Source organism: Nicotiana tomentosiformis, chromosome 4 (genome assembly GCF_000390325.3).
Source record: "Nicotiana tomentosiformis chromosome 4, ASM39032v3, whole genome shotgun sequence".
In the NCBI taxonomy this organism is placed as follows: domain Eukaryota; kingdom Viridiplantae; phylum Streptophyta; class Magnoliopsida; order Solanales; family Solanaceae; genus Nicotiana; species Nicotiana tomentosiformis.
Window position 1 is genome coordinate 101,197,654 of NC_090815.1, and position 16,231 is coordinate 101,213,884.

At 37.9% G+C, this 16,231-nt stretch overlaps 1 protein-coding gene and 1 long non-coding RNA gene across 2 annotated transcripts; one reads left to right on the top strand and one right to left on the bottom strand.

The window, feature by feature from the left end:
- Window positions 1-2,271: 2,271 nt before the first annotated feature.
- On the bottom strand, window positions 2,272-8,288 carry LOC104096384 (MDIS1-interacting receptor like kinase 2-like). Its single transcript, XM_009602746.4, has 6 exons — window positions 6,215-8,288; window positions 4,778-5,191; window positions 4,631-4,681; window positions 4,390-4,505; window positions 2,916-3,684; window positions 2,272-2,797 (listed from the first exon to the last, which is right to left on the bottom strand). The coding sequence occupies exons 1-6, from the start codon at window positions 8,283-8,285 to the stop codon at window positions 2,451-2,453; spliced, it is 3,768 nt and encodes a 1,255-aa protein (XP_009601041.2). The 5' UTR covers window positions 8,286-8,288; the 3' UTR covers window positions 2,272-2,450.
- Window positions 8,289-13,437: 5,149 nt separating this feature from the next.
- On the top strand, window positions 13,438-15,940 carry LOC138910669 (uncharacterized). The gene is made up of 3 exons (XR_011415816.1): window positions 13,438-14,177; window positions 14,512-14,580; window positions 15,762-15,940. It is a non-coding gene; the product is annotated as an uncharacterized lncRNA (long non-coding RNA).
- Window positions 15,941-16,231: the final 291 nt, after the last annotated feature.

A 16,231-nucleotide genomic window follows, 5' to 3' on the forward strand; every position in this document is an offset into this window, starting at 1 on the left:
CAGACCTCCCCGTACAGAACAAAAGAGAGAAAATGTCGGAACCAACCCCCGCAAAGATAAAAGGCGGCCTAAAAGGCAGCTTATCGGAAAAATTCAATGACGAAGACGAGCAAGCTTATTGAGAAATTTGGGCCCGAACTTATTGCGGAAGGCCGACCATTCGCGAATCACCACTGTATGAGGAAGGACTCGACTAACCTACTTGTGAATATTCTCGACCAAAGGAGGGGGTTCAACCTCCGCTGCATAAAAATAGATAAGATACAGTACAACCAAGGTTACCAACATAAAATGTAATAGAGGAAAAAGGAATAAAGGAACTTACGAGCATAGTTCCAAAGCTCAGGAAACCCGTTTGCATTTGCCACCACGTCCTCAGTTCTGACATAGAAGTAGTTTATCCAAAACTGGCGGTTGGCCTTGTCATCTATTTTTACCACAAGACACTTGTCGCCCCAGTGGCGAAGATGAAACATCGTCCCCCTGTAAAAACTAGGGGCGAAGAGATGCATCAAGTGACAGATGGTCACCTCGACCCCGGCCAACTCCGCGAACTTCGAAATCATGTAGATGAGCTTGTAAATGTAGGGGGAGAGTTGATCCGGGCACACCCGGTAGTAGCCGGGCATACCCGGTCCTATCAGAGGAAAGATAGGAAAAGAATAGCCTACGAAGAAGGGGTATGCGTAGAAGGCGCAGTACCCAGGGCGATGTATTTGCACCACGTCGTGCCCTACTGGGACAAGGTCTATGTGGGCGGGAATTTTGAACTTAGCCCTAAACTCTGCGATGGCCGCCTTTGTCATCAACGACTCCGAGATTTCGGGGTCATCTTCGGGCATCTTTGAGAAGTAAGACCTAGCCTTCTCCTTGTGGGGAATTATTTCCTCCACCGTGGGAAAACTGTCATCTTCAGAAACCATGGCCACCCCACCATCGTGGGGGAGGGGGGCATGCGAACTGCCAAGGGGGTAGGATTAGGTACTCCCCCCGAATTAATTGTATTAACCATTTTTGCTCATTTTTATATGGAGAATACGCAAGCACAGAAAAGATATAAGTGACCGAAGTTATCCGAACTGGTGAAAACAGGTACATAAGAATGAAGGTAACAAAAGCAAGAAAAATGGAAGTAGGAAGGAAGAGATGAAGATTCAGTGTTTGAAAAACACAAAAATATCAGGCAAAAGGTCTTGAATCCCTATTTATAGGAACCCAGGCACCACGATCGAGAATAGAAATCGTCGATGCCCAACACGGATGTCGAAACGATAGAGGCATGGAAAACGATGCAATACATCGAGAAAATGCATAATAATGACACGTGGTATCATGACATCATTCTGAATCGACATAACGATAAGTTATGGTTCACGAAATGCCACGTTATCATCTCTCCAAGAGCGTTACTATTTGAACCGCTCACCTAAAATCTCTCAACTACGACTGGTGAAGTCCGCTCATCGAGGTCATCCAAAAGGCGACCCCAATAAGCGGAGGGACTAATTGTATGGGTCAAAATCTGCCTAAAGATATTCAACGTGGAGAGATGTGGCCAAAAGTAGTTTGGCCGAGGTCGACTAGTAACTGATGGGATTCACCGCCGAGTAGCCAGTCATGGCCGAGATCAAGTATCAGAGGGAGCAGTAATGGCCAGTTTAGTAATATGACCTTTAAGAGAATATTCCATTGGATATTCTTTATACTTGTAGTTTTAGGGTTAATTGGGGCATGTCCCTATAAATATAAAGTGAGAGATCAGATGTGGGGGAGATTGTTTTCCTCTATCAAGAACATTCATGATAAAGTAGACTCTCGATAGATAAATAAATAGACTATCTTTCTGAAGAGATTCGATTGTTGATTGTTCTATATTTTGTATATAAGATCCGAGAAAGGCTCGGATATTCTTGTACCTATCTGTCATTCATCATAGTCAGAAGAGGAATCATTCACCTCATTCAATATTTGGTGAATCATTCTCCTTATTTACTTTAGTGCCATTTATTGTCATTAAACGCTTGATATTCCTCTTCCATTATTGATATCCATACATTACATACACATCTAAAGTTATTATTATTAACTAGGCTTAACCCCTCGTTAAATACATTTAATTAGTTTAGCCAAAGATAATTTTTTTGGGTCAAACACTATGCAAAGTAATACAACGAACATTAGTACTTAGCAAACATGAAAATCGTTTATTACTTATTGGCACGAGAAAATTGAAGTATATAGTACATGATATTGCACGTCTATATATACTCTGGTACGAGAGCTCAGAATCCTTCAGGTTGAAACACTAAACTAAATAAGCATTAAGCACACTAATAACACACAAATACTAGTCCCAGTAATAATTTTGTCTTGGAACTTCTCACTAATTTCTTATTCTTGCTTCACAACCACTTGGCATCAAAACATGCTCTTTTCCATACACAAACACCTTATATCTCGAGGAAGCTTTTCGCCTTCATGGAGGTTATATGATAAGCAGGTGGATCCATTGACAACATATGGTAGATGAAGTGCATTGTTGGCCTTGATTTTGGAGTTTCCAGCAAACAAGAGCTCGCTAGCTTGATGATAAAAACCAAAACCTCTTTTACTTCATCTTCAGGATTTGGAAGACGTTCATCAAGCAAATCGCTAAGCTGCACATGATCTCTAGTCGATGAATTTGCTAGCAGAGAAATGTATTCCCCAAGATGCTTTCCCTTGATTATCTCCAATGCTAATACTCCAAAGCTATAGACATCACACATTTCTGTAACCTTCATTGTGTAGGCAAGCTCTGAAAAAATACAGTTCCCAAAGAAGTATTAACTACTTAAACGTGTAAATGAGATAAAAACAGTAGAGAGTTCCCCTTGAATTCATGAATTGAGACAAGATAAAGAGGAAAATCTTACCTGGTGCAACGTAGCCATATGTGCCTGCAAGTGCAGTACAATTGGATGATTCTGGATTGAGAAGCTTAGCTATTCCGAAGTCTGAAACACAAGCTTCATACTCAGAATCAAGTAAAATATTATTGCTTGATATGTCTCGATGAACAATTGGTGGCGAGCAATCCTGGTGCATGTAAGATAAAACAAAAGCAACACCTTTGATGATATTCACCCTCTTAAGCCAATCCAATTTCTTGGACTCTACTTGATTGCTCAAGATACTAAACAAACTCCCTCTCTCCACGTACTCGTAAACTAAGAAAGAGTGTTTTGCATTAGAACAAAAGCCATAGAGTTTCACAATGTTCCGATGTTTAATCCTTGTCAATGCCCTTACCTCATTCATGAAGCTTTTGAGATGTGTATTCTCAAATGAAGAATGAAGTCTCTTTACAGCTACATTCTCAAATGATGGAAGCTTTGCCTTGTAAACGCTTCCGGACCCTCCTTTCCCGATGCAAAACACTGCATCAAACTCTTTTGTGGCTTTTAAGATATCCCAGTACAGTGCACTTCCATGTAACGTGGATATCGAGAGCAAACCATTATCTTCATCAACATCAACAACATCATTGGAATCCCGTCTTTCAATGTCTCCAACTCTTCTTCTTTCATCACACATTAGCAGAACACCAATGAAAGTACAGAGAAGTACTAGTGCTCCCATAACAGGAAGTACAGAGACGAGGATGAGTTTACGTGTTGAGTGCTTCTCCACCACAGAAAATGTGTTAGGATCGGGAACCCGGGTAGTGCGAAATTTAGCCAAATATCATTATAATGATAATAACAAAGACAATGTAAGTTGATAATAACGGCAATTAAAGTAGACACAAATTTAACGTGGTTCGGTCAAAGTGACCTACGTCCACAAGCGGAGATGAGCAATTTCACTATACCAACAAGAGTACAAAAGAGAGTACAAAATTAGAGTAAATACTCTAATTAATCCCAAATACCCTAAGATAATAACTTCACAAGATCACTCCAAAGAAAGGGTTCACACAAGTGCTTTCCAACACTAACTCTCATACAAAACACTCTTAATAAAGGAGGAAAGGAAGAAACAAGAAATGAAGACTCAAGTCTTGTTGGTATGTCTAAAATGAACTAATGACATTCCCTTTTATAGGCAAAAAAGTCTTGGTCTCTTAGGTGTAAAAGAAGAGATACAACTTGTGCAAATGATGTCCACCACAAAATGCAATATTTTTGGGTCCCAAAGAATATATTGCCAACAAAGTCTACACTTTGCAAAGATGTTTATGCTTATGTGATATTGACTCCATTAGCCAAAATATTGGCCATAATTACAAATCTCCACCTTGACTTAATTTTGGCTGATATAGTAAATTTGCTCTACATTCTCCGCAAAAACCCCAATGGACATATGTCAAAATTTAATGTCATCAAAATCAGACAAGTTATCTAATACCGAAACTGTAGTAGGGCCTATAACAGTGGATCCCAATAAAGTGTACAACGAACCAAATCTGTATGCTTTCATGATCACAAGAGCACTATAAGAAACTTTCAGAACTCCACCTTCACCTGCGTAATTGCACCCAAGAGATTCTATAGTACCCAAAGAGATAGATTTTTCTTCAAGATAGAAACATGTCTAACATCAGTGAGAATTCTCACCACACCATCGTGCATTTTGATTCGAATTGTACCTTTGTCAATAACGTTACAAGTAACATTGTTACCTAGTTGGACAACTCCACCTGCAACTGAATCATATGTAGAAAACAAGTCTCCGCTAGGACACATATGATATGAACAACCGGAATCTAAAATTCACTCATTGTTTGATCTGAAACTAGTTTCAGTTGCTAAAAATATAGTTCCCTCAATCTCATCAGTTGATACACTAGCTTCGGCTATGTCAGTATTTTTGTGCTCATTTTTTCTTTCCTTATGCTTTTCTTTATTTTTCAGTTTATAGCATTTAAAGATAATGTGACCTTTCTTATGACAATAACGACACTCTAAATTATTGTATTTGGATATGGAGTCGGATTTTCCCCTAACAACTAAGCCAACTTTCGCTTGAGTTCCACTAGCTTCCCTAGTAATGTCACTATTTATCTGTTCTTTTGATTTTAAGATAGATTTAATATCCTTATAAGAGATATTATCCTTTGAATAAAGCATAGTATCTCTTATATGCTTACAAGATGGAGGTAGAGAACAAAGCTGTAACACGACTTGATCCTCATCTTTAATTTCAGCATCTATATTACTCAAATCCATAAGAATGGAATCAAAGGTGTCAAGACGAGATAGTATAGAGGTACCTTCGCCCATACGAATTGTATAAAGCTTCTGCTTCGGGTAAAGTCTATTTTTCATCATCCTCTTCATATATAAGGTTTTTAATTTTCCTACGTGCCTTTAGCTGTGGTTTCTACAGAAACTTCACGTAAAACTACATTAGAGAGATTTATAATGATACATGTTTTTGCCCTTTTGTCTATGACGACAAACTCCTCATCTGTCATTTTATCCGGCTTCTACTTCTTTCCTTGCAACGCCAAGTTTAAGCTATCCTGAATTAGGATAGCTTCCATCTTTAATTGCCACATTTCGAAGTTTGCACTTCGGTGAAATTTTTCAACATAGGTCTTTGTTATAGAGTCATTTTGACTATTGAAACTAACCCGATTAGATCCGGCTCTGATACCAATTTGTTAGGATCGAAAATTCCGGTAGTGCGAAATTTAGCCAAACAACGTTATAATGACAATAACAAAGACAATGGAAGTTGATAACAACGGCAATTAAAGTAGATAAAGAAGACACAAATTTAACGTGGTTCGGTCAAAGTAACCTACGTCCACAAGTGGAGAGGAACAATTTTACTATACCAACAAGAGTAAAAAAGAGAGTACAAAATTAGAGTAAATACTCTAATTAATCCTAAATACCCTAAGAGAATAACCTCACAAGATCACTCTAAAGAAAGGGTTCACACAAGTGCTTCCAACACTAACTCTCATACAAAACACTCTTAATAAAGGAGAAAAGGAAGAAACAAGAAATGAAGACTCAAGTCTTGTTGGTGTGTCTAAAATGAACTAATGGCTTTCCTTTTTATAGGCAAAAAAGTCTTGGTCTCTTAGGTATAAAAGAAGAGATACAACTTGTGCAAATAATATCCGCCACACAATGCAATATTTTTGGGTCCCAAAGAATATATTACCAACAAAGTCTACACTTTGCAAAAATGCTTATACTTATGTGAGATTGACTTTATTTGCCAAAATATTGGCCATAATTATAAAATGGACTTTCGCAAGGCTGTAATCCTGTTACATTACCACAAAGACCTTTATTACCTTCTAATGAGGCATTCATAAAAGCTTTATTATTTGGTATTGGACCTTCCAACTCATTGTATGACAATATGACATCCTGCAAACCACTCAAACTTATAAATTCTTTAGGAATGCAGCCAGAGAGGTCATTGTGGGAAAGATTGATGATTTCCAAGTCCTGCAAATGGGCCAATTGAGGGGGTATTTCTCCAACAAGAAGATTATGGCTCAAATCAAGCACAGTAAGATGAGTTATCCTTCCTATCTCCGTCGGAATTTTCTGGCCAAATCTGTTGCTGCTCAGGTTCAAGTGAATCAGCTTCATGTAATCTCCTATAAACATCGGGATTGACCCATTAAATCCATTGCCTGAAAAATCAAGGGTTTCTAACTTTATTAGTGACCCAAATTCCCCAGGTATACTGCCAGAAAGTTTATTGTTTTGCACAAAAATATTAACTAGAGAGGTCAATTTTCCAAATTCCTTGGGAATCTGCCCAACCAAATGATTTGATGAAAGATCAAGTCCTAGTAGCCCTCTGAGGTTTCCAATCTCTGGCGGTATGCTGCCACTAATGTTATTTCTGGCTATCCGCAGATCAGTCAAATGCTTGCATTTTTCCCAGTTGCTGCTGAGTTCACCATGAAAATCATTGTCGCTCAAATTAATGAACTGAAGCTCTGGATAGATACCAAAAGATTCAGTTAAATTCCCAGTGAAACTGTTGTTATCAAAGCGAACCCTTTTGAAACTCGAGCACTTGCTCAAGCTTCGTGGAATTGGCCCCGACAGCTTGTTACTATTCACCGTGAAGTTCTCAAGTTTTCCACCTTGGCAAAGATTCTCAGGCAAATGGCCTGAAAATTGGTTTTCATCCATTTCCAGCACAACCAAGTTATCCAAATAGGCAAGTTCTGGTGGAATGGAACCCGAAAGTTTATTGTCCCGGAGAAACAGAGTTTGCAAGTTTCTCAAATTGCCCAAGGAAGCTGGAATTGACCCAGTAAGTTCATTACCAGATAATTGCAGATCAGTGAGGTTTTTCAAATTCCCCAACTTACTAGGAATGGAACCAGAGAGTTGGTTATTGTAAAGGTGCAAGAGTTGGAGCTCAGTTAAGTCACCTATTGTTTGGGGAATTGGACCAGAAAGATTGTTTTTGTGGAAGCTTAAACTCTGAAGTGACTTCATCTTTCCAATTTCAACAGGAATGGGACCAGACAATTCATTAGAGAAAGCATAGAACACTTTTGCTTTGATCAAGTTACCTATTTCTGGAGGAATATGACCTGTTAACTGGTTTGTATCGAGATAAGCCACAACAAGATTAACGAGTTTCCCTATTGCTGCTGGAATGGAGCCAGAAAGTTTATTCTCATAAAGATACAAAGAAGACAGGTTGTTCAAATTCCCCAATGAAGCAGGAATTGAACCATTAAGAAAGTTGGCATTCAAAGCTAGTTCCGAAAGAGACCTTAGGTGACCTATTTCTTCCGGAATGGAACCATTTAATTGGTTGTCAAAGATATGAAGGGTCTCAAGCTTTGTTAGTGACCCGATTTGTAGTGGGATTGTGCCCGAAATCTGGTTGATCGACAAGTCAAGATAAACTAGATTAGTGAGTTTACCTATTTCAGGGGGGATTGTGCCAGAGAGGTGATTCATGCTAAGATCAACATATTCAAGAAAAGGGAGAGATGAAAATGGAAAATCATAGAGTGTGCCAACAACACTAGCATTTGTAATATTCAACCTGTTGACCCTTCCATTTAAGCATGTAACTCCATACCAGCCCCTGCATGCATCAGAACCTGTCGCTCCGACGCTGGAAGAATTCTTGGAACCAACATGACTTAGTTTCCATGAAGCCAATAAGGTATTATTCTGGTTTTGGAAAGTTGCTTTCCATTTTAGGAGAGCAGTTGCTTCCTCAGTAAAAGCAAAAGAAACTGTGAAGAGATATAAGAGAGTAAAAAACTGAAGGAAAGAAAATATTCTGTGAACCTTCATTATGGCTAAAGGATAAATTTCAGTTGATTGTCTTGGTTATTGATGAACTTTTGGAGGGGTAGAGTTTTATAGTGTAGTGAATCATTACAAGTCTTGCGAGTTTATTTTCTCAGCTTGTGAAATACGGGTAGAACGACTTCAAGTCAATGAGTCAATGTCTCACTATCCATAGAAGTAAAGAACAAGGAAAAAGGAAAGCATTCCAATTGGCCAAGCTTAAAATTTGTGGAAATATAGAGAGATTCTTCTCCAGAACTATTCAGAAGTCTTTTGCATTGAAGAAAAGTCACACACAGCAGATCTGCTTACTTGGTCAGAGAATCCACCGGAAAATTCTCCGGCTATGACCTCTGCTGGCCATTCTTCTGAAAACCAACAGATAATTTCGAAAAGAATCTAAGCGAAAAGGAAAATGAATTGAGAGAGTGTCATAGACAATTGCTGAAAGTTCCTGCACTGGGCTGTAAAGGAAGAATTAATAATTGAATATGCATTACTCCGTTTACGGGACAGCCTGCTGAGACTGGAGCATTGCACAGGGATTTAACTTTGAATTTTGATTTTACTGTTGATGATTTTAGGTTTGCTCCATAGCCACAGTCGGAGAAATAAGAAACAGTATATTTCAATATCTGCTTAATTTCTTATCACTTGTGATGTATTATTAGACAATATTCACATAGGGAAAAGAAAGTATTATTGTGGTTAAATAAAAATAGATGTGCAATTAAACAATTTGCGGTTTCTTAATTATCTGTTAAAATATCTACTGACAAATTATACTTCAATTAGCTTTTATGGACGCTCTGTGCTGAAAAAATGCATTAAGTATCCAACTGCGAAGCAACGCAAGAAGTTGCTTATTCCTAAGATTTGTTCTAATGGGCTTAAGCTTGCTTAAGATTCTTTTAGATAAAATCCAGAAACTTCTACTTTAAATTGGTCCTTCAATTTACTTTCTTGATTTGCTATAACAGAAACATCCCAAGATAATTTAGGGGCAAAAGGATGGCTAGCCAAAGTGGTAAATCCTGGTCTTGTTTTAAGAATTTAAGACGATGACGCTTAGCATGCAGATAAATTGTTTGTTTCCCCTTTTTAGTCTTCCAAATTAAATGACATATTTATAAATTTTGAAATAATTCAATTTTATTACTCATTTTATCCTTAACGAGAAACTTTTATAACCACATAAATGTCATAACCCCACAAAGCTTTTACTGTTACGACCCAAAATTTCCACCTCCGGACCGTGATGGCGCCTAACACTTCACTTGCTAGGCAAGCCAACGTTAGAATAACATTATCCATTTTTAAAATAATTTTTAAATTTATTAATAACAAGGAAGCAAATGCGGAAGCAATTTTAAAATAATCCATAATAATAACGGTGTCTAAATACCATCCCAGATTTGGTGTCACAAGTGCACGAGCTTCTAGAATAAATACAAATAAAAGTCTGAATAAAATAAAGCTGTCTGAAAATAAACACACAGCTAAAGTACAATAGACGGGGACTTCAGAACTCCGAACGCCATGCAGTTATACCTCGAGTCTCCTCTGATAGCTGAAATCCGAGTAAGTGTATGGTACGCCGCTGGGACCAACTCCAAAATCTGCACAAGAAGTGCAGAGTGTAGTATCAGTACAACCGACCCCATGTACTGGTAAGTGCTGAGCCTAACCTCGGCGAAGTAGTGACGAGGCTAAGGCAGTTCACTTACATTAACCTGTACGCAATATTAGTAACAACAACAATAATAGAAATAAATCAGGTAATTCATTTATAATAATTGAAGGCAACTCAGCAGTCATAACCAATTATCATTTCCATTAATTCTGTTGCACCGTGCAATCCGCTCTCACAATATATTCACATTTAATTCTGTTGCAGCGTGCAACCCGCTCTCACAATATATTCACATTCAGTTATGTTGCGGCGTGCAACCCGCTCCTCCAACATATTCATTTTAATCAAGTCTATTGCGGCGTGCAACCCGATCCTCCAATATTGACTTTTAATAAGTCTGCTGCGGCGTGCAACCCGATCCTCCAATATTGACTTTTAATAAGTCTGTTGCGGCGTGCAACCCTATTCTCCAATATAGACTTTTAATAAGTCTGTTGCGGCATGCAACCCGATTCTCTAATATATTCATTATAATTAATCATATTGCGGCGTGCAACCCGCTCCTCCAACATTTTTATTTACCAATTCTTATAAAAGAAATTTTCCCAATAAATGTAACAATTAATATAAAATTTCAAGACAACAAACATACAATAATTATGGTTTAATTATGGAGCAAACAATGACAAATAGCAAATTATTATGGAAATCAGGGAGCAAATAGGCAGTTTAATATTTATTATACTAAATGTCAAATAACAATTAAGGCACATAATTCAAATAGCATGTAACAATTAATGCAGGAATTCAAAAATTTATATTTGCAAAGAATAAGAGAGAAACAATTATTATAATAATTAATTTATGATTAAAAATAATTTGTGATTTTTCAAGTAAGCAGGGAAACAATTAATTTGACGACGTATAGACACTCGTCAGCTCGCCTATACGTCGTTTACATGCAATTCACTTAACAAATAATGTAAGGGTTGTATTCCCTCAAGTCAAGGTTAACCCCGACACTTACCTCGCTTTGCAATTTCCAACACAACTTTTCCTTTTAAATTTGCCTCCGAAAGCTTCAAATCTATTCACAAACAATTCAATATATTCAATACTAATCATAGGAATTAATTCCATATGAATTTATAAATTTTCCGGATAAAAGTCCGAAATTCATTAAAATATTTGGCAGTGGGACCCACGTCTCAAATCCCGGAAAAACTCACGAAATTCGAACACCCGTTCCGATACGAGTTCAACCATACCAAATTTGTCCAATTCCGATATCAAATAGAACTTTAAATCTTAAATTTTTGTTTTTGAAAGATTTTATAAAAATCTGATTTTTCTTCCATAAATTCACGGATTCATGATATAAATGAGTATGAAATTATGAAATATAATCAATATAGGATAAGGAACACTTACCCCAATATTTTTCCGTAAAAATCGCCCAAATATCGCCCTACCCGAGCTCAAAAATGGAAAAATATTGAAAATTGGTCGAAACCCCATTTCCAGAACTTAAGTTCTGTTTCTGGGATTTTTACCCTTTGCGAACGCGATCAGTGCCTCGCATTCGCGAAGCACAATTATGTGCTGTCAAATTTTACTCTTTGCGAACGCGAGGGCTACTTCGCGAACGTGAAGCTTGCCTAGCTTGGCCTTCGCAAACGCGAGAAGCCCTTCGCGAACGCGAAGGCTAATTTTCCTGGCCAGTCTCTTTCCCTTCGCGAACACGAGGCTTCTATCGCGAAGACGAAGCTTTGAACCTCAAGCCTTCGCGAACGCGGTCACTATGTCGCGAACGCGAAGCACAACACGTACCAACCCAATTTGCTCTTCGCGTTCGCGAGAGTACCTTCGCGAACGTGAAGAAGAACACACCAGAAGCTTGAAGTTTGCAGAAAACCAAATTTTCTAAGTCCGAAATAATCCCGTAGCCTATCCGAAACTCACCCGAGCCCTCGGGGCTCCAACCCAAATATGTACACAAGTTATAAAATATCATACGAACTTGCTCGCGCGATCGAATCACCAAAATAACACCTAGAACTATGAATCGGACACCAAATCAAAGGAAGTTTTCAAGAAAATTTTAAAACTTATATTTTTACAACCGGACGTCCGAATCACGTCAAATCAACTCCGATTTTTGCCAAATTTGGCAGACAAGTCATAAATATTATAGTGGACCTATACCGGGCTCTGAAACCAAAATACGGACCCGAGGTCAATAAATCCAACATCAGTAATTTCTTAGAAATTATTAAGCTTTCAAGCTTTTAATTTTTAATCAAAATTCTATAACTCGGGTTAGGGACCTTGGAATTCGATTCCGGGCATACGCCCAAGTCCCAAATTACGATACGGACCTACCGGAATTTTTAAAACACTAATATGGGTCCGTTTGCTCAAAATGTTGACCAAAGTCAACTTAGTTGAGTTTTAAAGCTCTATTTCCCATTTTAATCCATTTTTCACATAAAAACTTTTCGGAAAAATGTACGGACTGTGCACGCAAGTCGAAGAATGATAAATGGTACTTTTTGAGGTCTTAGAACACAGAATTACTTATTAAATTTAAAGATGACATTTTGGGTCATCACATTCTCCACCTCTAAAACAAACGTTCGTCCTCGAACGGAGTTAGTAAAAAGTACCTGAGCTAGAGAAAAGGTATGGATATTTACTCCGCATGTCCGACTTGGACTCCCAGGTAGATTCCTCTACCGACTGACCTCTCCATTGCACCCGAACTGAAGGATAACTCTTAGACCCCAACTGTCGGACCTGCCGGGCTAGAATAGCTACCGGGTCCTCCTCGTAAGTCAAATCTTTGTCCAATTAGACTGAGCTGAAATCTAACACATGGGACGGATCACCATGATATTTTCGGAGCATAGACACATGGAACACCGGATGAACTGCTGATAAACAAGGTGGCAAAGCTGTGATGACCCAAAATATCATCTTTAAATTTAATGATTAATTATGTGATCTAAGCACTATTTACCATTACTCCACTTGCGTGTGTAGTCCGTAAAAAATTTTCGAAAAGTTTTCAGGTGAAAAAATGGATTAAAATGTGAATTAGATGTTTAAAATACAATTGAGTTGACTTTGGTTAACATTTTGAGCAAACGGACTCGGATCAGTATTTTGACAGTTCAGGTATGTCCGTATTATGAATTGGGACTTGGGCGTATGCCCAGAATCAAATTCCGATGTCCCTAGCCCGAGATATGAAATTTTGATGAAAAATTTAAAGTTTAAGTTCAAATAGTGACCGAATGTCGAATTATGTGCAAATCACCCCGGAATAGAATTTTGATGATTCCAACAGCTCCGTATGGTGATTTTGGACTTAGGAGCATGATTAAAATTTTATTTAGAAGTCCATAGTAGAATTAGGCTTGAAATGCCGAAAGTTGAATTTTTGGGAAGTTTGATCGAGGGGTTGACTTTTTGATATCGGGGTCAAAATCCGATTCTGAAAATTTTCATAGCTCCGTTATGTCATTTATGACTTGCGTGCAAAATTTGAGGTCATTTGGATTGGATTTGATAAGTTCCGGTGTTGTTTGTACAAATTGAAAGTTTTAAAGTTCATTAGACTTGAATCTATGTGTGATTCGTGATTTTAGGGTTGTTTGATGTGATTTGAGGTTTAAAATAAGTTCGTATGATGTTTTAGGACTTGTTGGTGTATTGGGTTGAGGTCCCGAGGGCCTCAAGTGAGTTTCGGATGGTTAACGGATCAAACGGGACTTAAACAGCTGCTGCAAAAGCTGCTGCAATTTTCTGTTGGAAATGCTGTCAAAAAATCGAACTTCCTAAGGATCGAAGGCAGGCTCGAGATCCATGATCGATGGCAGGCTCGAGAGCCATGATCGAAGGCCACTAATCGAAGGCCCAGGACCGAGAGCTATGACCAAGGCCAGTGATCGAAGGACATAAAGATCGAAGCCATGATCGATAGCCAGGATTGATGGCTGTGATCGAGCCCCAGGGTCGAGGGCCATGGTCGAAGCTATGATCGAAGGCCATGACCGAGGTCCATGATCGAGGACCATGATCGGACTTTCCATGATCGGACTCCCATGATCGAGGTCCAGGATCGGACCCCACGATCGAGGTCAGCCTAGTCAGATCCGTAAGTTATAAAAACAGGGGGGCTTCGTCCCATTCGCCATTTTTAACAACTTGGAGCTTGAGCAGAGGCGATTTTTGATATATCTTCAAGGAAAAACATTGGGGTAAGTGTTCTTAACTCAATCTTGGTTAGATTACCGGAATCCATCACGGTTTTTAACATTTAATTGGTCATTTAAGTTGGAAAAAATTCGAAAACCCTATGTGATTGATTTGTGGATTTGAGGGTCGAATCGTTATTGGAATTTAGTCATTTTGGTATGGTTAGACTTGTGGTTGAATGAGCGTTCATATTTCGTAACTTTCATCGGATTCTGAGATGTGGGCCCCACGGGCAAATTTTGAGCTAATTTCGGATTTTATTGAAAAAATATAATATTTTCTTATGAAATTGATTACTATAATTTTTTTTGATTGTATCGAATTGATTATGACTAGATACGAGTCGATCGGAGTCGGAAAATTGAGGAAAAAGCATAATACTCGATTAAATTGGAGCAAGTCGAGGTAAGTGACTTGTCTAACCTTGTGTGGGGAAATTTTCCCTAGAATTGATATTAATGTGATTATTGAAATGTGTTGAAAGTCGTGTACACGAGGTGACAAGTGTGTACACGGGCTAAATGTGAAAGATTATATTTTTAAATTGTGTAGATCATTGTTGCGCATTTATTAAATTATTTTATCTTGTTATATTCTTCATCATTGATCTGTGATATATATATATTTTAAATTTGTTTGCCTTTTCTATATATATATATATATATATATATAAATTTGTTTGCCTTTTTCTGCTAATTGTTTTACTTGTTTAATTGAAACTTGATTTCTTTTATACTGTGCATTATTGAAGGTTGATTTTCTTAAAATTAAATATTATTAATATGAAGTATTTGACATTTTTAAATTTGATATTGAAGCAACGTATTAAAAATTTAAAATATTATTTTCCTGAATTATTTATTCTTGAATATTTTCGTAAGTTTTTTTTTTTTTTGAATTATTGTGGCATGAGCCGTGAGCTCTTTATTATTGAAAAATATTGTTGTTGATTTTTTTTTTTGTGAAAAATTGAAATATTGGGCACTTGAGGTGCAAATTGTGATATATTGTGATATTGATACGCATGCGGTGGTATAATGTCGGGTATTGAAACGCATGCGGTGAGATAAGGGTGGCTTGATACGCGTGGCTAGTAGGGGTGACTACTAGAAGTCATGCGGTGTGATAAGGGTGGCTAAAACGCGGGACGCTATTTCGGAAAAAAATATTTTCTTTAAATAAATTGTGAAGGCTCCCGCGGTGATATAAGGAAATGAGATATTGTGAAATTATTTATAATTTGGGACTACGAGGCGGTACCTCGGTAGTGCCCTTGTTGATATTGATTTATGGCCATAGTTGCTTTCGATTAATTGTTGTGATTTTCATAAACTTGAAGGAAATTCTGTTTTGATTCCACGAGATATTATTTGCAATTATTTGGTGTCATTAAATGTGACATACTATTTGATTCATTTCCAATGTCATTTTATTTTACTATATTAATAAATATTTTACCATGCCATTATTATATTCCAGTAGGGCCTCACCTGACCTCGTCACTACTCTACCGAGGTTAGGCTTGGCACTTACTGGGTACCGCTATGGTGTACTCATACTACGCTTCTGCACATCTTTTTGTGCAGATCCAGGTACATTTTACCAGCCTAGACGTCAGTGAATTACCTGCGCACGGAGACTTCGAGGTATATCTGCCAGCGTCCGCAGACTCCGGAGTCCCCTTCTATCATTTTATGTTGCTTACTTATATTTTATTTAGACCTTGACATATAGAGACATTGAGAATAAATTCTTAGAAGCTTGTGATTTATTTCTACCCGGTTTTGGGAGTTGAAATTGTTTTAATTGTAGTTTATTTATTTCAGATATTTATTATTATTCCGCATTGATAGGCTTACCTAGTCTTAGAGACTAGGTGCCATCACGATATCCTACAGAGGGAATTTGGGGTCGTGACAAATGCAAGCCTATAGGCTACTTCAACCACCCTTTCAAGAATTTCAAAGGGTCCGATATACCTAGGGCTCAACTTGCCCTTTTTTCCGAACCTCATTACACCTTTCATAGGTGAAATCCGGAGCAATATTCGTTCTCC

Excerpts from the sequence above, each read along its gene's own strand:
- LOC104096384 (XM_009602746.4), bottom strand. The coding sequence starts at position 8,285 with ATGAAGGTTCACAGAATATTTTCTTTCCTTCAGTTTTTTACTCTCTTA. Across the intron at positions 5,192-6,214 it reads TTATGGCCAATATTTTGGCA|ATGCTGAAATTAAAGATGAG; the intron begins AATAAAGTCAAT and ends TGAGTAATATAG. Across the intron at positions 2,798-2,915 it reads ATATGGCTACGTTGCACCAG|AGCTTGCCTACACAATGAAG; the intron begins GTAAGATTTTCC and ends GTATTTTTTCAG.